Below are 26,761 nucleotides of genomic sequence, written 5' to 3'. Positions count from 1 at the left end.
AATAAAACTAAAGAAAAATAGTATAAAATTGGTAAAAATAAGATAAAACTATCCCTATTTGCCTATAAAATGATAATTTACTTAGGATACTTGAATCAGCAAATAAGTTTACTGAAATGATCAATAACTTCAGTGAAGTAGCATAATACAAAATACTTCAAAAAAACATCAGCAATATTCAGTACTGACAAACACAATTAGAAAAGAGCTGACAAAGAAATTTCATTGACGAGAACAATAAAACACTCTAGAAAGTATTTGGGAATTAGTTTACCAACATATGTGAGGGACTTCTTTAACATAATTAAAAAGCACTCCGCAAGGAAAGACTTAAATAATTAGGAGAGTCATTTATTGTTCATGGGTGGCTCAAATTTTCTCTATTTTTCTTATAGGCCCTCAACACATGTGAGGACTTAAAACAATAGCTTTGTCTTACTATTTTCTTGTTAAAATATTTATTTACATTTCTCATTTCTTTACTTGGAAATGTTTGTATATCAATTACCCTGCTCAGTTCAGGTTTTTTCTGAAGCAATAACTAAAATTCCTTCCCTTTTGAGAAAAACTCATCTTTTTATATTAGTGATTAGGCTTGGCTTTGCAAGCTATATTATTCTAAGCTATAAACCAATCCCCCTTTGCTTTCTAGAACACCATATTCCAACACCTTCTTTCATCTCCTATAGACATGAAATAATCTTGAGGAATTCAATTTTTTTTCTTTCATAGCTGAATTTTTTCTCTGTGGGGCCTGAAATACATGCTGTTTGATATGGAAGTTCAGAAATGTGAATGCTATAATTCTTGGCAAGATGAACTTGGGTTTTCTCTCTCTCAACAATCTTTGTGCTTTGCCCTGTATTTCCAATACTTTGGGACAATTTTCTTTTAATATTTACTGAAGTGTGAGATTCAGGTTTTTTGATTCAGTGTGGTTTTCTTGGGGGGGAGAAGTAACTCTTAAATTATCTCTGTACATCCCATCTTCAGGTTCAGTCTCCTTGGCTCTTACCAAACTCATGTTCTTCTATTGTCTTTTGATTCCTTTTTTGTCGAATTTTATTTTACCTCTATATTTTTGAGTTTCAAATATGTTATTCTATTTTTCTGGGGCTCTATTGTTTAGAAGGTATTGACATCATGTTCTAAATTACCCACTCTCATTTGGATCTTTTGTTTGTTTCTTTGAGATCTTTGATTTCTACCTTATTTATCCTTTTATTTTTCTAGTTTCTAACATTAAGTCAGCAAGCATTTATGAAGGACTTATTATGTGTCAGGCACTATGCTAAGCTCAGAAGAAACAAAGACAAAAAATAGGACTTGCTTTTCAAGGAGCTCAGCCTAATGGGGAAAACAGTATGTAAACAACTGTGTAGAAATAAGATAGAGATATATACACACAGGATAAAGTGGAGTTAATTTCGAATTAAAATAAAGGAGACCTTGGAAAGATTTCTTATAGGTGAGATTTTAGCTGAGACCTAAGGAAGCCAAGAGGTGAGATGGAGGAGGAGAGGGAGAAAGAGACAGGAGGGGGGGAGAGGGATGGAGGGAGAGAGGAATGGAGGGAGAGAGTGAGGGAGAAAGAGACAGACAGACAGACACAGAGACAGAGAGAAGAGACAGACAAAGATAGACCCAGCAATGGGGGAGAGCCAATGAAAATAGTCAGAGTTAGGAGGAGTGTCATGTTCAAGGAACAGTAAGCAGACCAGTATCACTGAATAACTAGATAGCACAGTACATGGGAGGGATTAAAGTATAAGACGGCTAGAAAGACAGGAAGGGTGCAAGGTTATAAAGAGCTTTAAAAACCAAACAGAAGGGTTTATATTTCATTCTAAAGGTAATAAGATATCCAATGGCATTTAATGAATAGGGAGATGAAAGAGAGGGAAGGGGGAGGAGGGACTGTGACATGCACTTGAGGAAGATCAATTTATCAGCTGAGTAGAGAATGGACTGGAGTTGGAAAAGATCTGTGGCAGGGAGACCAAGCAGCAAGGCTACTGTAATAGTCCAAGTGTGAGGTGACAAAGACCTGTACCAGTATGGTAGCAGTGTCAGAAGAAGATGTATACAAGAAATATTTCTGAAGGCAGAAATGACAGGGGTTGGCAGCTGATTGGATGAGGGGTTGGGGGCGGGGGGTGTGTGTGAAGAATTAAAGGATGTGAGTATATGACTGGAAGGATGATGATACCTTTGACATAAAAGAGAGATAAAGGCTTTTGGAGGGAAAGGTAATGAGTTCAGTTTTGGATATGTTAAATTTAAGATGTCTACAGAAAGTCCAGTTTGAGATGTCTAATAAAGAGCTGGAGATGAGACTGTCATTCAAGAAAGACATTAGGGGCTGGCAGAGCCAAGATGGTGGCTGGAAAGCAGGGACTTGCTTAAGCTCTCCCCTAAATCCCTCCAAATACCTGTAAAAAAATGGCTCTGAACAAATTCTAGAGCTGTGGAACCCATGAAATAGCAGAGGGAAGCAGGTCTCCAGCCCAGGACGGCCTGGATGGTCACTGGGAAGGGTCTATCGCACGGTGCTGGGAGCAGAGTGGAGCCCAGCGTGGGCTGTGCCAGGACAGACCAGACCGGGAGTTAGCCCGGAGCAGGCCTTAGGGCCATGAATCATGGAGCTATGGCAGTTACCAGACTTTTCAACCCACAAACGCCAAAGACCACAGAGTAGGTTAGTGGGTAAACTGCTAGATTGGGTTAGAGATAAGTCTGGCCCCAGCCCTGGGGATGGTGGAGGTGGTGTGGCGGTGCAGTTCCAGCATCAGCTGCTTCCGGAGTCCCTGGCTCACAGGGTTTGCTTTGCCCTGCTTGGATCTGGGTTGCAATCCTGGTTGGCAGTTCTTGGGGGAGGAGAAGCACTGCTGCAGCAGAGCTTGTGGTGACAAGTGGAGTAAAAGTAGCTCTGAAAACAGCAGCACAGTCCCTAAAGCTTGGAACAAAGCACTCTCTACTCTACAAATAGTCACACCCTGACAAAAAGCTCAAGGGTCAAGTAATTGGCTAGGAATGTGAACAGGCAGCAAAACCAGACTCAGATTCAGACTCAAGAATCTTTTTTTTGGTAACAAAGAAGACCAAAACATACAGCCGGAAGAAGTCAACAAAGTTAAAGAGCCTACATCAACAGCCTCCAAGAAAAATATGAATTGGTCTCAGGTCATGGAAGAGCTCAAAAAGGATTTGGAAAAGCAAGTTAGAGAAGTAGAGGAAAAATTGGGAAGAGAAATGAGAATGATGCAAGAAAACCATGAAAAACAAGTCAATGACTTGCTAAAGAAGACCCAAAAAAATATGGAAAAAAATACTGAAGAAAATAACACCTTAAAAATAGACTAAGTCAAATGGCAAAAGAGCTCCAAAAAGCCAGTGAGGAGAAGAATGCCTTGAAAGGCAGAATTAGCCAAATGGAAAAGGAGGTCCAAAAGACCACTGAAGAAAATACTACCTTAAAAATTAGATTGGAGCAAGTGGAAGCTAGTGACTTTATGAGAAATCAAGATATTATAAAACAGAACCAAAGGAATGAAAAAATGGAAGACAATGTAAAATATCTCATTGCTTGTAATTTTATTATCTCATTTGGTTCATGTTGTTTTGAGGTGGTGGTGATGGTAGGGTGTTGCAAGACCTTTCACAATGACATCTTGTTAAAAATCCTTAATTAACCTGATTTTTCACTCATCTTCCTACATTTTGCTCATCATTTTGTTGGCTAATAAATTATCATAAGAATAGTTTTGGGAAAGGAGCAACAATAAATGTAATTTTTAAACTGTAGGATCAAAAGTTGAATGCATATATTAAAATTCTATATATCACTTTTTAATATTGACCCATTCCAAAAAGTTAATTTTATAAAATGTTCATGCGGTAAGTATAGATACTTGGTTATTTAGAGAAATTATAGTCTCATTCATTCTAGAAAACTGCTGTTTATATTTATAATTAGTATCCCCTGAATGCCACACGCATCTCCTCTTCTGATTCATGCTTGCTCACTTTAGCTTTTTTCCTTCCATCTTTCTCCTTCATTCCCAAAACATTCTTTTTTGGCCTCTAGGCCTTCTAGCAATAATGGACAGAAATTACAGTCAGATAGTTTCAATCCAACATAAGAAAGAACAACTTTGAACAACTAGCTCCGAGCCATATGAAAAACTGAACTCCCTGTGATTGGGCACTCAAGCACAAGGGAGACAAAAACTCTTAGGGATGATATAGAAAGAATTCTTTACACACAGTGTGTGAAAGATTAGTGCAGGTGACCTCTACGTGATGGGCCTTCAGGAAGATACTTTGAGGCAGTTTGCTTTAGTAGCTTATTAGCAGTTCCTACTGGGGGTCTTAGTCTTTTCTCTAGGCAAAATATCCAAATGCCTTTAAATAGCCTTCAGATCCTCATATACTATGGATTCAATATTATTCACCATGCTAGTGACTCTCCTCTGGATGCTCTCTAGATGATTAAAAACACAGGTCTAAAACTGGAAGGAACCTCAGAGGTTACTTAGTCCAAATCCTCCATTTTACATTCACTTAAATGCCCAGGGTCACACATATAGAAAGTATTGAAAGGGATTTGAATTTGGGTTTCTCTGACTTTAGAGCCATCATCTTTTCTACTAAAACAAGCTGCTTCTTCTTATCAACATCCTTCTTAAACCTTATGGTACCCAGAATTAGCTCCTCAAATACTACCTTCCTTAAGTAGCCTCTCCCAGTGCCCCTTGCTGCTAGTTCCCTTCCTTTATGATTAATTCCAATTTTATACACGCAGACACATAAATTATACATACATACAAAAATATATACACACATACACACATAATGATATATATAATATATATACACATCCACATACACGATGTAAATCTGACACTGCTACCCTGGTACAAGTCTTGTTCACCTTATGCTTAGATTACTGAAATAATGCCCTGCTTGTTGGTTTCCCTGCCACATCTTGCCCAACTCCAACCCATCCTTCATCCAACCATCAAATTGATCTTCCTAAAGCGCAGGTCTGACCATGTCACAACCCTTCCCCCTACACGACGCCCTTTAATACATTCCAGTGGATCTTCATTGTCTCTGTGTGCATTAGATTGTGAGGGTGAGGACTATCTCTTTGTTTCTCTGGAGCTTAGCAAAGGGCCTGGCACACAGCAAGCATTTACTAAATGCTTGCAATGCCTTTGCAATTCTAATATCATATTATTTCAATATAAATGCACATTATTACTCCTTTTTTTCACCTTCTTCCTTACTTTTATAAAAGGCAGCTAGATGGGCTGGAGCAATAATTTCCCACATGGAAGAGGCTGGTTCTAAAAATGCCCAACGTCATGTTAAGTGCCCTGCTTCTCACTCTGGAGCTTGTGCAGGCACTCTGTAGCTGCTGCCAGTCTGCCACCCATGTGATGAGGATAAAGACTCTTAACTGGCTGCAGAGCCAGAAAGGAGACTCCATTCAAAAGGCAGTTGAGCAGCCAGGGTCTGAGTGTTGCTCTCTCCTTCATGTCTAGGTACAGTTCAGACGAAAGAAGATTGTTTATTAGTGTTGTTATCATCGTCATTATATGGCGCTTCAAAGGTTCGCAAAGTGCTTTACAAATAGTATCTTATTTTACTATCACAACATCCCTAGGAGGTAGATGCTATTATTATCCTCATTTTATAGATGAGAAAACAGAGGTAGCCAGAAGTAAAGTGACTCGACCAGGGTCACAAGTGCTTCCTCACTGCAGTGCTCTGTCCCCTGTACCACTGAGCTGGCCTTAGGTACGATGGTATAAGGGAAAGGCCTCAGACATTCCCCGTGTAAAGATGTGGCCCACGATTACAGGCCACCTCTGTTCTTTACTCTTCCAGGGGAAGCATCTAGAAGATGGCTATGACTTTGTAAGCTTCAGACGGTCAAGAGAGGGAGCCACCACACCAAAAGCTTAGAAGCCGGAATCCATTCTGGATCAGCCACAAGCCGGAGAGCAAGGAATGGAATCCTAAGCAACTTACATGACCTGGTTCATCAGCAGCAGAGAGAAAGAATCAACCATCAGCCATGCTGCATTTGGAAATTAATTTGGTGGAGCTAATGCTATGTAGGAACTGACCTAAATCCGAGCCCACTCTCCCCAAGGCCTCAGGTGGAATAGAGGAAGAGTGTGTCCCCAGGTGTTGGCAAAGGGGGAAGGAGGGCTTCAAGGTGAGAAGAAATCATCACCACCCCTCAGGGTTACCCCTAGAACTCCAAAGGTGGGGAGGAGGGGAGATGCTGTCCCCAGTCTTACTCTGTTTGACTGAGTCTAGGATATTGCTATACTCTTATGCCAAACTGTGCTACTAAACACCTCCTAGACATTTTTATTCCTCGAAGCTCTAAAAACCCTCAAGTTTCTTTGGTTTCTCTGGAGTCAACTCACAGATTTGTACCCTTAAATGTAAATTTCTTTGAATTTTAATAGCCTCAAGGAGGACAGTTCCTAATATCATTCCAAATTACACAATACAGCTTAAATTTCCATAAATCTAAATTTCAAAGCTAATGGGTCTCTTTCTGCTGCCACATAAATATGAGAATAGTTAACTGAGGTCACAAAATTACCCAAAGCTCAGTAAGGAACCAAATGTTTACAGATTTCAGATCTAAAATTCTATCCATCTTTTTTTTTTTATTTTGCAGTGCATAAACTGAAAACTTAATGACTATTAATGAATAAGGAATAAACGCATAATAAATATAAAGTAACTTCATCACATCATGTTTTTCCCAATTTTGTCCCTAAAGCAAACAGCATAATGGAAATGAGACTAACAGATGCATTTCCTCCAAAATATATAGTGATATTATATAGTTTTCAGATTCTAACTTTTTTTCCTGAACTTAAGAAACAAAACAAGCATTTCCATAACAAAGCGGAATAGGAAAAAAAGAGGACTGCACATGAAACTGCAAATCTATTATGTAAAACTTGCTTTCCCTTTTAAATATATAATAAAGTTATCATGTAACCTTCTCTTCTTTTCCCTCCTCTCCCCCCATCCCCATCCTAGAGATGTCTACTATTAGACACAACAATGTATAAATGTAAAATCAAAATTCTAACTTTTGTGTTATATCCAGGTTTGCTGAATGTTAATCACATCTCCATCTAGAATTCTTTTTTAAAGACTAAGTAACATCTAACTAAGTTTCCTACTGAGTACTAGAAAGGCAGAAGATTTGTTCTGCAAGGGGAGACCTTTAGAATACGTAACTTAGGGCCAGGGCTTCCCATGACTCTGAAATTATATTTGACCAGGTACAATCTTAAAGCTGATCTCAAGTATGGCTGTTTCTCTAATTGGCCCATTGCCTCCCACTTGGGGATACTCCAAGATAATCTCCTAATAAACTTAAGGCAGAGCTTATGTATGGGTTTCTCCAAACATGGATTAAAAAGGAGCTCTAGGACCTATACAAGTACTCAAGCAACAACATGAGTATCAGATGTAGGGCAGCCTTTATTTTATCCTATAGAAAACATAAAAGATTATCTACTCGTAAGGGATTCACAGAAGCCCATAAAGAGATACAGAAATACAGTATGTCTCCCCTGTCTTTAGTGTAGTTTTAACCTTTAATAACTTAAAACTGCATTAAGATTGGGACATTCAGCAGATAAAGGATTCAAGATCAGCTCACCCCCAGTAGGAACTGCTAATAAGCTACTATTTCAATGAGATCCCTTTCTCCTACAAGGTCACACAGAGCCCCTTTTAGACTCACAATGCCCCCCAAAGGTAAATATCCTCTGGGGGCTGCTGAACAGTCAAGACCCTTTTCCATCAGACTCATACCATCTGAATGATTCACTGATGCTGCTCTCCAAGGAGAATGCTGCACAAGGGCTATGTGAAATATCCCCTTCTCTCGCTAAGGAGAACATCATATGTGGAATCTTCTCCCTACATACGGTACAGCAGTCAAACTTAAAATGGAATTCACCCAAGAGACAATTCCCAAAGCTGAGGCTTTCCTTTGTGCTCAGCTGGCTCTCATGTGTCTGCCTCTGATACGAACTTCTGAAAGAATTCTCTCAATGCCCTGCTTGCTGCTGTCTGGTAAGAGGGGAAGAGCTACTTACTCTTCAACCACAGGATCTCTTCTCTCAGGCTGTATAAGCTCACATTTACAAGAGCCATGCATTTCTAACCCAAGTTACCAGCAACTGCTCCCAGAGGTAAGGAGAAGAAGAAATGTCTTCTCTCACTATCCTTGGGCACCAGAAAAGAAGGAAGGAGAAAGCAAACAAAGTCCCAAAGAGAGCAAGACAGACTAAGACTAAACACTTTGCTTATATAGAATATGAGGAGGTACAGTTGAGTCTTAGTCAGCTAATCATGGGGAGCTAACCTCAGCCTCTGAAATCAAATCAGTACTGAACTATTGAACCAATGGACATGCTGACACTTCAGGGGAAGATGCCCCTTAGATGTCTCCAAAACAAGTTCATGCCCTAAAAGCTCATGAAACTGAGTAGAGGAACACCTTAAATTTATCAGTGACTCCCCTGAATATACCCTCCACACACACATGCACTTTACAGATGTACAATTTTAAAATGCTAAAAGCTGTCAAATAAGAAGACTCTAGAATCCATACCTTCACACTTTAATCCTTGGCGCACCAGTCCCCAGAGCATTTCACCACAATAGTCACAAAAAGTAGGTGCTTTGTAAGAATGCACATAGAGCGCATGTGGACGGATCTGGAAATCTTCTACTGTGGCCAAAGCTTTTAAAAGAAAGGTATTACAATAAGTCCTATTAATTAACACGGGACAAGTTTTATTTATATAACGGAACACACATGAAAGACAGTAATGAGCCAATTGTTTCTGAATATATCACCTGATCATGAAAGATAAATTCTTCCTAGGTTTTATTTACATTTTAAACTAGAGCACTACAAAAGCTTAGAAACTGCTAACAATTTTCTACCATTATCTTTTTATCTTTTTCTTCCTCTCTCTTCCTTCATCAACAAACAATTCTATTCTATGGGACAGAGGAGGCAGAGCATCTGTGCAGCTGGGTTGGCCTCTGTGGCTCAGGAGACAAAAGGAGATCCCATTTCAGACCAAGAGCCAAACCTTTCAGCTTGTACTCAAGGTTTGTGATGACTTCCTTATCTTCGATCAGATCCACCTTAGGCTTCTTCCATCTCCACATGGCAGGGAACTATTAAAGATATACCTGCCTGGAAGTACAAATCACATGGGAACCATGTAATCCACCATAGTACCAAAACCAAGGGTGACTCATGTTTGTACAATACCTAGCACAGAAGATATGGCTCCTCAACTAGGTATTCTTTGAAAATTAAATGGAAACACGATAATAAGCCTTTTTACTTACCTGACAGAACAACTTCTACAAGATCTCCTTCATGTATTTCTTCTGCTGAGGTAATCAGCTGCAAAATATTTTCTGAATTCAGGTCATGGCGAAAGAGAAGAATTTTGTCATACATGCCAAAGAAACCACATTCTGGGAACTGTAAGAAAAATAATTCTGTATCACTATATCTTCAGCTTTCTTGGATAGTTTAAAAAAAAGAACGTTTTAAGTTTTATAATGCTATAGCATTACATTCTATTTGTTCATCACCAATATCAAATCCTAAAATGTCAACTGTGAATTCTACTGTACTGACTTCTAAAAGGACAAAACCAGATTTTTAATAATGTAACAAAAACTCCTTACATGTTTTCATTCCAAGTTTTTAAAAAAGCAGAAAAATATGCATATAGGAATAAAAAGTTTTTATATTTTAAAACAACAGTACAAATTTCAATTCCTATCATTGTTTCTGCAGTATTCTTGGAACTTCATAGGATGTTATTTGGTTGTTGTTCAGTCATTTCAATCATATCCAACTCTTCATGACCCCATTTGGGGTCTTCTTGGCAGAGATAATGAAGTGCTCTGCCATTTCCTTCTCCAGCTCATTTTACAGATGAGGAAACTGAGGCAAGCAAGGTTAAGTGACTTGCCCTGGGTCATACAGCTAGCAAGTATGAGGCCACATTTGAACTCAGGTCTTCCTGACTCTAGGTCCAGTGCTCTATCCACTGCACCACCTAGCTGCCCATTTGGTTATTAAGTTGCTACAAATAGCTACAAAAAGGGTGACATAAGGCCATGCTTCACATTCTGTCCATCTGTCCAACTTGCCCTGTCATCTAAACCCTTCCTCTCCTTTATTCTTTCTTGCTCTGGGTAGTTATCAAATTAGTTGTACCCCTGTTTTGGGAAAGGGCATGTCAATAGAGTGCACTGCCCTTTGGATCAACTCACCACCCCTAAGATTCCCCAAACAAAACTCAGACCCGTAGTCACTGCTCCCCTACATGTTTGAATGACAGAATCTCTCCCTGCTGGAATGACAGTTCCAGAGGGCAGGGGCTATTCTACTTTTTGCATCGCTATCGCGTGATTGGCACAATGCCTAGTCAATAGTAAGCACTCAGCAACTGCTTTTTAATTCATTTACTCATTCAAAGAAATGCAACAGGAAAAAAAAATAAAATTTAAAAAATAATTTATCAGTAAAAAGGACAAACCTTTCCTCATGATAACTAAAGATATAACTTTAGGGGTTAATAGCTAAGAATCCAAAGTTGTGACTTATTTAAAGAAAATATCTGAAAGATGTTGTTAGGTATCAGAAGGCCAAAAGTCCTACCTCGTTGTCTCACTGTGGTGGGGAAGATGGGTTCTGAAAAGCTATTCTAGTACAATGCTAACTGGCCTGATGAACATGCTAAGAAGATAACAAGTTAATAAGTCCTGGACAGTATGCTGGCTACTGGGTGATTTCTTTGGCCATGACAATTAAAAAAAAAAAAGATGGAACAGCTTTCAGCCCTGTGTAATCCTCTTCTTCTTCACTGATGGTGAAAGAGAGACAGAAAAGGTGCTAAGAATTATGCAGTTTACAGAGCACCTATGAACAGTATCAACTATTGGTTCTCTAAATATGAGATCCTTATCTGTGGAATAACTGAAATCAATCAAACCATTCTTTTTTTAATTTACTTTTTTATTTTTAGTTTACAACACTCAGTTTCACAAGTTCTTGATTTCTAAATTTTCTCCCCCACCCTCTCCTCCCCCCTGCTCCCCCACGATGGCATATAATCCAATAAAGGTTCTAAATATACCTTCACATTAAACTTCTTTACACAATAGTCAAGTTATAAAGAAGAATTACAACCAATGGAATGAGCCATGAGAAAGAAGAAACAAAACCAAAAAAGAAAAAAAAGAAAGAAAGCAAAGAGTTTGCTTCAATCTGCATTCAGATTCCATAGCTCTTTCTCTGGATGTGCATAGCTTTTTCCATAATGAGTCTTTTGGAGCTGTCTTAGAACCCTGCATTGATGAGAAGAGCCAAGAATATCAAAGTTAGTCATCACAGATACAGCATCTGTAATCATGTATAATGTTCTCCTGGTTCTGCTCCCCTCACTCAGCATCAGATCATGTAAGTCTTTCCAGGCTATTATGAAGTCCATCTGCTCCTCATTTCTTAAAGCACAATAGTATTCTATCACATTCATATACCACAACTTGTTTAGCCATTCCCCAATTGATGGGCACCCCCTTGATTTCCAATTCTTTGCCACCACAAAAAGTGTCACTATAAATATTTTTGTACATACAGGTCCTTTTCCCACTTGTATGATCCCTTCGGCATACAGCCCTAGAAGTGGTATTGCTGGGTCAAAGGGTATGCACATTTTTATAGCCCTTTGGGCATTGTTCCAAATTGTTCTCCAGAATGGGTGGATCAATTCACAACTTCATCAACAATGTAACAGTGTTCCTATTTTCCCACATCTTCTCCAGCATTTATCATTTTCCTGTTTTGTCATGTTAGCCAATCTGTCAGGTGAGATATGGTACCTAAGAGTTGTTTTGATTTGCATTTCTCTAATCAATAGAATCACATCATTCTTAACATTCTTGTTATAGCTACAAATGAAACCAGAAAACAAAAAATAAGTTTCAATTAAATGGAAAGGTGGCTCAGAATTTCTCCTAGGAGAAGTGAATAAAGGAACAATAGAAGTTAATTTTATAATGTCTCCAAAAGCAACAAAAAAATCATTTCATGAACCTCTTAAGCATCTTGTTCTGCAGTACATTTGTAAAAAGATCATCACAAATATAATTACCACTTATGATATATATGTATCATGTGCATGTACATATCTATTCCAATATATTCTAATGCCAGATGACTGTAAAACAAAGGTAGGCAGCTTGTTGGTTAAATTACATGTTGCAGCCTGCTCACATCCAACATATGCCTTTCAACTGACCCTTGTATGATGTTCATCTTTAGTTCTTTGGAATTAGTGGCGTTCTAAACAGCAAAACTTCTAAAAATAACTTTATCGAAAAGATGGGCAATTGCTGTTATGGGAAGCTTGGAGCTAATAAAAGTACTAGGCACATTCCCAAAAGTATTCCAGTCCACTCTCCTACTTTCCAACTCTGGATCCCTTGTTCAGTGTCAATCACGCACAGTCTATCCCAAATACATATATAATCAAACAAACTCTAGAGAGTATCTATTCAAATATACACTGAAATATAGGTACCACAATTTGTTTAGCCATTTCTCAATCAGTGAACACTTAATTTTGTTTCCAGTTCTTTACTAATCCAAAAAAAATGTTGTAATGCATATTCTTGCATATATGTAAGTTTTCTTTGTCTTTTATACCTGGCTAGATAAAAAGGTAGGTACTCATAAATGATATTTTAGAGCAGATCATATCTTTTCAGTCACACAACCGACTGAAATGTTCAAAGAATGAAAAATCCCACTCTTTATTGTCTGTTGAATATTAAAAAAAGCATACGAGAACACAAAATGCACCTCCAGTAAGATGTCTCTCATACATATACCAAAACCATATAAGGTGTAACTACTGGAAGGCTAAAGTAAGGGGTGAGAAGAAAAGGAATTCCAATGAAATATGGATTAAACTTGCTAATAATAGAATGAGGCTGACAAGTTAAGAAGTGGTGAACCTAGAGAAGTGGCTTGGGGACTACACATGATGGGCTGAGGTTCACACTGACTTGGGTCTAGCGGTAAAAAGAGGTAAGTGTTGGGGTTAAGGTTCATCTGTGCATACATCTTAGACAGACGCTGCAGATTAATAAGGAACTGAGCCTAGAAAGGAATAGGATTAAAGGTTTAACAATTAATACTGGAATCCATTTTGGAAAATGCACAGTTTTGTTTTGTTTTTTGCATTCCCCTCCACTTCCCACCCTAACAGCTTCTCCTTGAAACCAAAGCCCACATTTATTAACACCAGTATTTTTCCAGTGATACAATATGGCTATGATCCTGCAAGGCCATGAGTTTGCAAAGGACTGAAGCTCCATAGTGGGTAAACAGGCTGTAGCATTATGAGTGAAGACTCTGTCACCAAAAGTGACATAACAGATATCATCAAAGAGATTTACAATGGAGAAAAAGATAAGGAATGATCACGGTGCAAGAACAAGAAATAACACTGGATGGGCCATGTGCTTCATTGGTACCCATGTTAATATCAAGATATCTAAAGAAAGATCCCAACATGTCTCAACTAAAGTAACACAAGGTGAATTGAAATATATGGGTTAGGAATTGTACTGGAAAATAAGTAACCACATTGATGGAATCAAGAGATTCATCCAAACATTACCTAACATGGGTAATATTACTAAAAATATTGTCCCCACAAAAACAAATAAATTCCAGAAAAAAAAAAACCAGAAACAACCTTTACAAATCTAACAAACCACTAAAGCTGTCTGACCAAAGTATATACACACAGTTAAGGGATTAAAAAAAGAAAAAAAACAAAACTGAGGGGCAGCTAGGTGGCGCAGTGAGTAGAGCACTGGTCCTAGAGTCAGGAATACCTGGGTTCAAATCTGGCCTCAGACACTTGACACATTTACTAGCTTTGTGACCTTGGGCAAGTCACTTAACCCCAATTGCCCTGCCTTCCTCCCTCCAAAAAAAAAAAAAACTGAATTCACTAACAAAACATGAAGACATAATAAAATTTCCAATTCAATTATTTTGTAGCTTAAAGAATATAAAACCCAACTTGATGATCAATTTATCCTTACATACAACTCATCCTTAGACTTATCTTTACTTATATCTTCGCTCTGGGAAAAGTAAACATTTGGGAACACTATCAAGGCTATTCATTCAAAAATTCAATTTGAAATATTGTCAAGACTGGTGAGGTGATGGTGAAGAGTAAATACATTTTCTGGATTAGCAAATTTTTTATATCCTGCTTATCTGCAAGCATAATTTAAATTACAAAATAACTAGACCATGTAAAGTGTTTTTTCATATTCTTAAACTTTATGTGGTTGCAAAAAAAATGGAAACAAGGTAAATAACCATCAATTGAGATGGCTACAAATATTTTGGCACATAAATATAAGAAGTTATTACTATTCCATAAGAAATGAATATAAAAAACACAGGAATATTAATATGAATTGATAAAAATGAAGCAGAGTGAGAAAAACAATGTTCACAATGATGACAACATAAATGAAAATAACAAATCAAGTCAGGAAGCATTTATTAAGCTCCTACTATATGCCAGGCACTGCACTAAGCAAACTGGACAAAAACAAAAACAAAAAAAATGAGCCTTGCCCCTGAGAAGAGTGGAGAAAATAAGCCTCAGAGATGAAGTATATGGCTGTGGAAGGTGGCATATCAGTTAATGCTTTAATTTTGCTGAACTTTTTTCCTCTTTCTAGGCTGGGGAGCTAGGATGGCCATACGTGGAAATAAAGGTGATTTATAAACAAAAGATATCACTAATTTATTCAATTTTTTAAAAGACAGCTGAACTTGATAAAATAGGTAAATACACAATAGTAAGAAATAACAGAAACTAGAATGAGAGAATGTGAGCTGACAGAAAGACAAGAGATCAAATGTTGGCCCAAATATGAGGGAAACAATGTAGCCAGGACTTAAAAACAAGTGAAACTTCAGGAAGCCTTGAAGCCTGGGAGTATTAAAGATAAGCGACTGGTTTCAAGGTTGAAGGTGTCCTCCCTATCTACACAGGAGCATGAAACTACAATAAGGATACACTTTGGAAAATCCTGATAAAAATAACAATGGGGAGGTACAGTGTTAATAATAAAGGGTTTATTCAGGGATATACTGTTCCTAAGGAACATAATTCAAAAGAATTTTACTATAAGAAACAGACTGACTAGAAATATCTTCTGAAATATTCTGAAATATAGACTGAAAAGAAATGTTTTACTATAAGAAATAGATGGAAAGGCATATCTCTAACAATGCTCAAAGAAGTTATTACTAATATCCATAGGATTACCTAGAGTGCAGGTGTTTAATAAACTGAGCGGAAATAATAACATATTTGTTGAGACAGCTAGGCGTACAGTAGAGAGATCTGAGCCTGTAGTCAGGAAGATGAATTCAAATCTGACTCTAGACATACTAGCTGTGTAACCCTGTTTGGGGGTCACTAAACCTCTGTTTGCCTCAGTTTCCTCAACTGTAAAAAGAGGATAATAATAGCAGCTACCTCCCAGGACTGCTGTGAGGATCAAATGAGATCATATTTGTCAAAGTGCTCAGCACCGTGCCTGGCACACAGTAGGCACTATATAAATGCTTCTTCCCTTCCCTCCTCTCCGCACCCCATTCACACCTATATAGCACCATCAGTCTATAAACCTTTCCTCAAAACAACCTGCTGAATATGGACAGATATCTCCACAGACTGGATGGAATATTCTCATCCAGAATAATGTTTAATCATTAAATAATCAATAAAGCTTAATTCTGTCTTCTACTGCTCTACTACTTAACTCTAATTGCTACTGTTCCTAGAAGGGATTCATGACTGAGAAAACATCAGGCTTAACTGGAGTTACATACAGGGCTCCTTAAACTTTTTCCACTCAGGACCCCTGCAGCACTTTTTAAACCTCCATATGGAGTCATGACCCACAATTTAGGAAGTGCTATATTGTAGAGTGTGCTTGAATTAAATTAATAAACTTTTAATAACTGCTTACAGTGAACTAAAGTCCACTAGAAAAGTCTCTTTCAAAAGAAGGCAGCCTATATCAGAGAGCAGATACAGCTGAGATGGTTATGGAAACAAACAAATCTAAATTTTATTTTTTACTTTACCCAGACAAATTATTGATTAGGAGACAAGAAAGAAGCAGAACTTTTACTCAAATAGGAAGGGGGGAATGGTAAATACTTAACTGGAGGGAAAACTAACGTTAAAGGGGAAAATAAGTTCTTGAAAAGGTTTCACATATAAGCGATTATCACTAGGTTCTTTACAGATCCCTTCAGCTATCTGGTGAAGCCTCTTCTCGGAATCATGTTTTTAAACATTTAAAGAAAGTGTTAGACTTTGGTTAGAAGATAGAGAAAATAAAGAGGTCATTTTTCCCTGTCCAAGTTCACAGACTCCCTGCAATCCCCTGAGGGATCTACAGTAGCCCTTGGATTTGCAGGTAATCAATTCCTGTTTCATCACAAGACAAAGTCAAGTACCCAAGAAAGCTAAGGGCGACCTAGCCAGGTCCTCCTAGCTAACCAGTAATGCTAGGAAACTCGACTATCGCTGTGCCTCTGGCAGCAGTGTTAGCCTAAGCAGAAGGCTTAGCACTTTCTGTGGGTAAATCTGAGAAAGTGATTCCAGAATCACACTCAGTGAGAAGCTTACTCTAAAGACAAACAGGAAGATGGCCTGAAGCAATGGCACATTCATGTCTCCCACCTCACTGACCTGACACAGTACAAACTGAACGGAAGAAGGGGTGAAGCACTGACACCATGGACATGCTTTATTTTCTTTGGCAAATGCATTAGAGAACAATAGCTTTGGAATCCAAGGACCTGCATTCGGAATTTCCCTCTGCAAATGACTGATCAACCACCTGGGCATCACTTGGAGAGTTCATTAACTCATTGGCCTTTCAGTCCTCATCAATAAAAAGAAGGTATTGGACTAGGGTTGATTCTAGCTCAAATCTAGGGTCTCAGTGCATGAGAGATACAAAATAAAATGCCATGTGAGGTCTAACAGGCACGATCATTATTGAGGGTAAGGGGGGCACTAGAACAGGTTTGAGGGAAACCTTCTGGAAAAAGTGACATTTGAATCAGGCTTTAAAGAAGAGGCAGCAATTTCACAGGTAAAAGAGGGAAGGCAGAACATTCTAGGAAGAAGTGGGAATAGTATATGCAAAGAACTGAAATCAGGAGGGTATGTTCCCAGGGGAGTGGAGAGCGGTCTAATCTGGCTGAAGCACAGAATGGGGTGATGAGTAACATGAATCAGGGCTAGAAAGGTGTGTTCTCACCAGATTATGGAGGCCTGGAAGCTGAAAGAGAAGATTAGGGCTAGAAACACGTGAGAATAAATGAGATTGTCAAGGAAAAGAAGAGGGATAGGAAAAGAGCTACAGGAGAATATCCATATAAACTATTCAGAAAGGACTCACATTCAGAAGGATTTGAGGAGCCAGTGAACAAGGAAGAAAAGATGAAAACCATTAGAGTATGGCATATTTAAAGAAGCAGGGAATGGTCAGCAGTGTCAAATGCTACCAAGGATGAGGGCTGGAAAAAAAGCCACAGGATTTGCATTACCTTTGAAAAAGTTCAATAGTAATGGAGTCCAAACCATAATCCAAGGAGCTAAGGAGAAAACAAGTGGTGGGTGAGGAAGTGGAGGCATCAGGTCTAAGTACAACTTTTTTAAAGAAGTTTGAAAAAAAATAAAAGCAAGGATAATTGGCTGGGATAGGAGAGTGAGGAGGTTTTTTTTTGTTTGTTTGTTTTTTAATGACTAGGGAGACTTGAACATTGTTTGCAGGTAAATGGGAGCCAACAAAGCATGAAGCTGAAGATGCATAAAAGAAGGAATAGTTGTGGAGGCAAAACACAGGAAGGTATAATAAGAGAAAATGGAGTTAATGACACAAAGACTAATATTAGCAAAGAGTATGGATGCCTCTTTTTCTGAGACTAGAGGGAAGGGGGAGAGAGTGGGTAATAATGACAAGATGTTCTGAATGGAATTTCTCAAATAATTTTTCAAATTTCATACTGTAATCCGAAACCAGCAAACACACAGAATATTACAGGTTTCACAAGTTAAGTATGGTTTTCCTATGCCAGTATTGAAAAACCTGGGGGAAAAACAGAGAAAAACACTTACTTCCATCAATCAATCAATAAAATACTGATTAAGCACCTACAATGTACCAGGCACAGTGTTATGCTATGAGGACACAAACAGAAAAATTAAGAAAATTAATTTTAAAAAAATTAAAGTTTAAAAAAAATCAAGAAAAATTAATATATGCTCCTTAAGGAGCATATATTCTTTCCTGTGATTATAAACCTATTTGAAAAAGGAAATTAACAGTTCTATTTTCTACCCAGGAATTTAGATATTATTCTCTATTAAATTAAAATAAAACAACAGAAGAAACTAAATAAGACTGACTTTAAAAGCTTCCTTTTAATACAATGCTCGAAGACAACTCTGAATGACTTACGATGAAAAATACCATCCATCCCCAGAGAAAGAACTGAGGGAGTCTGAATACAGATCAATACATACTTATTTTTCTTGGGGTTTTTTGTATGTGTTTTCTTTTATAATATAACTAATATGAAAATGCACTTTGCATGACTATATATGCATAACCCATATCAAATTGCTTGCCTTCTCAATGATAGGTCAAGGGAAGGAGGGAAGGAATTTGGAACTCAAAATTTTAAAAACAAATGTTAAAAAATGCTTTTACATGTAATTGGGGGAATAAAATACTAAACAGAAATTTTTTTAAAAAGGAAAGCTTCCTTTTGATTTTAACTATAGAGATTTTTCTCCCATCATTAGATAAGTATATATTATCAAGGAGAACAAAGCACACAAATGTGGAAGACTGACAAAATGGAAAGAACACTGGATACAAAATCAGACGACCTACATCTCTATTTCTTGTCTTGTCACTAATTTGCCAATTACCAAACCTCTCTGAGACTCAATTGTCTCATCCGTAGGAGTCTGTGAATGGTGGCTCATAACACAGGTCCCTAAGTATATTCTTACACTTCTTTTAACCAAAACAAGCAAACACTGTGCTTGTGTGTTGACTGATATCACTAGGTAAATAATAATAATACTTATAATTGAAATTTATAGAAAGGTTTAAAATTTGCAAAATGATTTACCTAAGTCATCTTATTTGAGCCTTACAACAATCCTGAAGTAGATATTACAGCAATAATTATAAGTATTATTATACTTATTATGATTTTGAAACCAGTGTTCTTTCCATTTTGCCAGTCTCCATAGTACGGGCATTTGGTGACGTGAGACTAGAGCTTAGAAGAGAAATTATGGCTAGGTAAAGTGATCTAAGAATCACCTGCTAAGGGATGATAGCTGAACCCATAGGGTCTGAAATTACTCAGAGAGATGGCAAAAAAAAAAAGAGGATGCAGGGCAAGGCCCTGGGGGGACACTCATGGTCAATGGACATGACTTAGATGAAGATCAAAGACTGAGAAGGAACAGCCAGACAAGCAGGAAGAGAACCAGAAGAGAACAATGTCCCCAAAACATACAACAGTGAGAATATCCAGGAGGGGATCAACAATGTCAAAGAATGCAGAGAGGTCAAAAGGATAAGAGTTGAGAAAGCTGCCACTAGATTTGGCAACTAAAAAATCACTGGCAACTTCAGAGAGTTCATAAGATGAATGATGAAGTCGGAAGATCAAATGCATAGGGTTAAGAAGCCAGTGAGAAGACAGACAGACAAATACAGACAATAGCTAGCAAAGATTTTAGATCAAGTAAGGATTTGCAAGGCTGGAGAAAGACGTGGGTGAGTTTTTAGGTAGCATGAAAGGAGCTAAGCTGAAACTTAGAGTGGAGGTGATATTGGAGGTTATGGAGAAGATGAGAGGGGAGGCGATCAGGGTACACAGTAGAAGGGTTTGCCCTAGCAAAGAGAAGGGCCACCTTTTTATGTGAGAGAGGGGAGAAGGATGGATAGAGAAGGAAGATATTTGAGTAATATGAGAAGAAAAGAAGTTCTCAGTAAACGGACTCAGTTTGGGGGGTGAAGTATGACTGATAAGCAGGATAGGTAAATCAATTAGAGAAGTCTTTTCTAGGGCAAATCAGTCAACAAGCATTGCCTGGGAAAGAATTAAGGAATGGTAGATCGAAGGTCAAGGAGAGGATGAAAAACAAAGTTAAGAAAAGATGAAAGGATAAAAGATTGTCAGATAAAGGGATTCCGAAGTTCATAAATATAAAAGTGGAACCCTTGCGGTGATGGCAATGTCAAGGTCATAACCATCTCTACTTGTAGCTGAGGCAAAATGCAGAAGTCTAAGGAGATTTAGGAACTGGGAAGCTGAGGGAGTATCGATATGTATGTTGAAGTTCCCTAGTAGGAAGGTACAGAGTTGTGAAGGAGAGAAAAGCTGTGAATGAGGCACTAAATTCATTCAGTGACTTGGGGGTCAGTAGATAACAGCCAGAAGGATACATAGTGGGTGATAAATTTGGATGGCCTTAGTTCCTAAAACGTAAAATGAGGGGACTGACTAGATAAACTCTAAGGACTTTCTAGTTCTCAATACAGGACCCCATGTGCTAGGGCCTTGCCTTCTGTATACAAATAATTATTTCATCTTCTGTAGAAAGAAGGTGTTTGAATTTTGGCTCTGACATTTACTATCTGTGTCATATAACAAGTCATTTAATTTCATCTGCCACATGATCATTTTACATCCTGTCTCCTAACTCTGAATGTGTGTCAAAGATCTATAGTTCTGGGCCTCCTTCTAGTCCTCTAGACTTATTTGATTTCATCAGCACCCATGGGTTTAGTTATCATCCCTATGCAGATGACCCCCAGATCTCAATACCCAGCTCTAATCTCTCTCTCAAACTCTAGTTCTTCATCACCAACTGCCTGGCAGACATATCAAAGTGGCTGTTCTGTAGGCATCTCAAATACAAGTCCGAAAAAGAACTCTTATCCTTCCACCAAAATAAAGCTTCCTTGTTTTCATAGAGGGTATTACCAACTTTCCATTTGCCCAGGTTTACAATCTCAGTGTCATCCTCAACCTTACACATGACAAAACGATCTCTCTGCCTTTGTACTGGCTATTCTCCAGGCCTAGAATACACTCCCTCCTCATCTGCATCTCTGAATCCCTAGTTTCCTTCATACTTTCTTCCTGAAGCCTTTCCTGCTCCCTACAGTCACAACCAGAGTGCCACTCCCTTCAATTTTATATCCATTTGGTGTATATCTACATATGTTCATGTTCCCCAGATAGATCCTAAGCTATACTAAGGGCAGGAGTTGTTTCACTTCTCTCTTTGTATCCCCAGGCCCTAGCACTTAGTGGTTGCTTAATAATCACTTATAAATTGATTCTCTGGACCTCTGTTTCCTTCAACTAGATGATTTTTAAGGTCCCTGCCAACTCACTATGATCCTATGATTCCATTAGGGAATTCTGTAGCTAGATAGCTTCCCCTGAATTTCTTTTAGTAGTTACTGCCCTCATTGGCTTACTCTAAAAGGCAATGGACAAGATACATTTCAAAAGGTTAAGTTCTAAGAACAAAACCAAAAATGACTCTTCTTGGCTAAAAGATTGCCAACTTCTAAAATAGATGATCTCTAAGACCCCATTTAGATACAATTTTATGATTCTATGATTAATGTTGCCACTTTTTCTCCCCCAGAGCTACACAGGAACCCATCAATACGTATAGGCATTTTCTAAAACTCTTCTCTCTAGGATAAGAAATTACCTCTTATTATGGGGAAGATGATCATAGAGCTGATAATTACATAATTATATCATCCCCATGCCCCTATATATGAACCATAGTAAACAGACTGTCACCATTCTCACTCTGGCAATGGATATTCAACTCATTATTTTCCCAGAAACATGGGAGTAAAGGTAACAAAGAGGACAGGTAGAAGAATGTTGAGAATTTGCCAAAAACTGGACCCTCCCTCTCTTCTTTTAGCAGATTCCACTTAAAGGAGAAAAAGGACAAGACAATAACAGTAAAAGAACTGTAGTGTAGAATACCTTTAACCTACTGGACACAAAGAAGCAAAAATGTCACCATCACCTCCTTTTCTAAACTTCCCCAAGCTTTCCTGGCCCAATTCCTAGAGCTGGAGCCATGAGATTTTCAGCATACCCATAATGGTTTTTTTCACAGTTTATAAAGGAAAAATACCACTTCTTGGTATCTCACTACACAGTCCTTCTATGCCATTTTTCTTCCCCTGCCCCTTTATACCAGAAGGCTTTAAAAGCTCAAACAAAGCCTCATCACATTACCAAGCAGTTACACGTCTATGTGTGCATACACCTCAACTTTATGATATTAATTTGCCCTCACTACAAAACTGAGGGGCCCACCTCAATTTTGTAATACCCTTACAAACAAATGCCTTCAAGCAATATTATACTCCTGGAATTCTTTAAGCTATGCACCTTAAAAATGAATTGTCAATCAATGCTTTTTGTCATTAAAATATTTCCAGAAACATGTCAGACTTACTAGTATAATCAAGCTTTTATCTTATGGGTTATTTTAATTATAAGCTTGTATCATCCTTTCTACTCCATGAAACAGCTTTTGCATTTTTCCACTACATCTTTGGAATATAAGATTAAAGAAATTAGTCATCACTCTGTGGCTTACTTTAAGAATAATTTGAGTTTACAATATAAAACTGCAACCTTTTTTGGTTGTTGCAATTTAAGACCATAGGCAATGTCTACTTTAAGTATCACTAATCAAATATTACTAAATTTTCTGGAAAGTAAAGTGATAATTTTGCTTTATATTTTGAACATTGTACTTGACTGAAGAGGATTCCTCAAATTAACATTTAGGCATATCTAAGTACATAAACACAGAGGCTGATGGAACTATGATACAATGAAAAGATTTTTGAGAACCACCAGAGGAAGGAAGGAAGCTTGGACTGAGATGAAGTTTCCCCTTCTGACTTTTATCATCAGTATGCCACAAACACCACACTGAATACGTAATACGTAAAACACTCAATCAATGAATGAGCACAATATATCTCTCTTCCAAAGTATGACAACATCTCTTTTAATTTTTCTCCTTTTTTATGGGTTTGCTATTAGTAAGTTCCTAGCACACAGTTCTACGGTTATTTATCCCTAACCTGAACTCTTTCTAAAAACTGTTGCTTTAGCCAAGGTCTTTATGTTTAAAAGAAAGAATTCTCTCTTCCAGCTCCAGACTCCAGATCGGTAATGGCTGTCTGACAATGCTTCAGCAAGGGAGAGAAGCCATGGGGGTGGGGCAAGTACTAATGTGTTGCCAAGCCACTGCAACACAGCTGTAGTAGAGGCAAGGAAAGCAAAGCAGAATGACAACTGGTCTCCAAAATACAAAAGGCACAGCTGGGGTTTTCTCCCTACTTTGGCAGGAACTGAAAATTACACTCATCCCAAGTCTGAGACACAATACACGTGGCCATGGAACAATACCAAAAGTGATGGCTCAACTGAGAGACATAGGCAGAAAGTCTTAAGGTCTAATGTCATGTAAATAAATGATCAAACCTAGACATGAACGTTTCAAATGACGTAAAAGAAACCAGCTTTCATATTCAGGATAAAGGGTGGATCAAGTCTTTTATTCCTAACTCTACTAAGACATAAGCCATTACAGTTTTAAATGTAGTTCTGGCAGTTTCCTTTTTACCTCATTTTAGCTGCTACTACATAAGAAATTCTGAACCTTTTTACAGTGGGAAGACAAGCAACCACAACTTAATAATAGAAATTAATCTCTTTTACAAATCTGCCTAGGACGACCCTTCCCCCATCACTAAAAAATCAGAGACTCCAAGAGCTGTAAGGGAGCTTTGGAACCATCTTTAGTATTTTACAATCAATATGCAAAGATGCTAAAATCATGCAGGAAAGACTACAGAAATGCTGTATGTTGGCAGGCTTATACACATACTTGAGTACTTACTAAAAATTTCCAACACTACTCCTGGGCCAATCATCTGAAAAGAAAAATGTTCTTCCCAGATTTAAGGACATAGCTCTTTCTAGTTGTTTTTTTCTTTTGTACTAAACTTTTTAAAATGTACATTGATAGGGCAGATATACTCTAAGAAAGTATTCACTCCAGATTGTTATCTCCTTAAAAAAAAAGACATTTTTATCTGTTTAATTTGCTTTATAAAGCACTCTATATGGTAACCTGACTATGGAAATGTTTAATAAATACTAGCTGAGGATAATTTATGTTCACCATATTGCAGCCATTTAAACATATAATGAAAATGTTATAACTACTTCAGGGGAGAGTAAGAATCTTACTAAAAAGGTTCCAAGCTTGATTCTGCATCTAAAAAACTTCAACATTATACAAACTTAAGATATGTCTATAGACATTAACTTGCCAATGCCACACAAAGCTAACACCAATATTTATTTGCTTTCTCTGAACTTCAGACACGCCCCGCCCTCAACAGGGGTCACAAAGAGCCAGACACATCAAAAAAACGACTGAACAACAAACAGTCATGAAGAAAGGGCAAAAGTTTAAAAAGGTATCCCTAAAATAGAAGAGAAAACTAAAACCTCAGTGCTTACTAGAAGTGCTGAGCTCTTTGTACAATTTCAGGGACCGAGTGATTTCACAATTTAAATTAGTAAGTCCTTAATGCATGACACTTTAGCCGGAGGCAGGAGCAAGCACAGTGAGGATGACATGTACAATGGCAGGAAAGTGAATGCTGATGTATGTTAATCTGCTCAGTCCTAAGGACGAGGGCATCCTGTCCTCTTTCCAACTCACTCAATCCACTCCCTATTAATGAAAACATTGCTAAACTGAAGTCTTAAAATATCGGATTACTAAATGGCATTTCAAGAAATTTCAATTTAATATTATTTTAGGCATTACTGACCCATGAAAATTAATCATATGAAAGATGTATTTCATTCACTCAAGGTTTGAGATATGATCCAATATTATGTGACATTTCAAAAAACAGCTGTAATATGTCTTTTCAATTACAAATTAAATGTTATGAGAGTTCCCAAGACTGGTTCTATTTAACAATAACAACAAAAACAAACTCAACACTACCCCACCCTCATGGTGTGTCATGAAATTGGATGAAATTCAAAAAAGGCCATTTTTGGTTGAAGTCCAAGTTTTAAGCCAAGTCAACTATGAATGATGTGTTTGCCAGAGATAACTGCTTGAAATATTCCTCTTAGGATATGTTTGCTACTGTCATCCCTGCTCTGTTATTTCATCAAGCTTTCAGTTTTTTAGCCAGGTCCCTACTGTTTGCCCTCACATCATGTCACACTTCTCTTGAAATTAGCTAACTAAAATATCTGAAAATAAGTCATTCCATTAGTCTACAAGAATTTATGAAGCTTACCTATGTTCCTTCCTATGTATGAGGCACTGTGCTAAGCAGGAGACACACCAAGAAAGGCAAAAACATAGTTCCTGCCTTCAAAGAACTGACATTCTAGCAGAGGAGATGTGTAAATAACTATGTAGATACAAGATATATAGCTATAAACATGTAGACACACAGACATAGAAGGAAGCAAGTCTGAAAGGGAAAAGCATTTGATTGGAGGGGGAGAAAGTGGAGGAGGAGGTGGAAGAATAAGGACCAGAGAAGGCCTCCCAAAGTAAGTGGGAGTTTCACTAAGGTCGTATACAACTTATTCCTATGCTTTAAGCACATACACAAAAAATACAAATACAACCCTCAAAGACAAGGAGAAATATATAAATAAAAGTAATTAACAAGATTAAGGTGGAAAAAACAGGAACAGAACAAAAAAATTCAAGGTGGGGTTTTTGGTCTGGAAGGTTGGGTTTTGTTTTTGTTCGTTTTAACGTTTGTTGGCAAATAACTAGAAACAAACTAGGTGTTCATGTAGGCTGAACAAAGTATGGTGTAAAAGCAGAATAGAACATTATTGCATGTAAGAAATGATAACTATAAAGAATCTATGGAAATATGTGAAGGCATATGAAGTAATGTAAACGAACATAGCTGATTTTAAAAAATAAACACGACAGCAACTGTAGAAACAACAATCTCAGCAACAAATCTGTATTATGCACATATTTATATCTTAGATACAGACAGACAAATATATCTCATACATAGGTATATTTCAAACGAGGTAATCAAAAACACCTAAAATGCCATATTAAACATTAGCTAGTATTAATAGTTACACAAAAAGATGGCCAAAAAAGGATCACACAAAAAGGAGAGTATGCATATTGCTATATTAAAGTTAACATATATATCTTTTGGGGTGAGGTTAACGCCCCAAAATAACAAGTTTATCGACCAAAAAACCCCCCATTACTTAAAATAGTTACTTATGACAGAGTAGGCACCAAAAAAGGTATAACACTATCCCATTAGGAAATGAAATGAAACAATAAAATGAACAAAAAACTTAAGTTTCTTTCCATTTCTAATTTTCAAATTAACCAAGGGGGCATACTATAATGGAATAATT

General features: G+C 37.6%; 1 protein-coding gene across 1 annotated transcript in view; it reads right to left on the bottom strand.

The window, feature by feature from the left end:
• Positions 1 to 26,761, bottom strand: part of PRKD3 (protein kinase D3) — a 102,141-nt gene that overhangs the window by 54,045 nt on the left and 21,335 nt on the right. Inside the window, exons 3-4 of the mRNA XM_036750722.1 lie at positions 9,424 to 9,562; positions 8,669 to 8,800 (exon numbers count right to left, since the gene is read on the bottom strand). Coding sequence (XP_036606617.1) covers positions 8,669 to 8,800; positions 9,424 to 9,562 — 271 coding nt within the window. The remainder of the gene's footprint in view (positions 1 to 8,668; positions 8,801 to 9,423; positions 9,563 to 26,761) is intronic.

The sequence above is a fragment of the Trichosurus vulpecula genome, chromosome 3 (genome assembly GCF_011100635.1).
Source record: "Trichosurus vulpecula isolate mTriVul1 chromosome 3, mTriVul1.pri, whole genome shotgun sequence".
Lineage (NCBI taxonomy): Eukaryota > Metazoa > Chordata > Mammalia > Diprotodontia > Phalangeridae > Trichosurus > Trichosurus vulpecula.
Note: the sequence above shows the minus strand (reverse complement) of the source record. Positions and strands in the feature narration are given on the sequence as shown.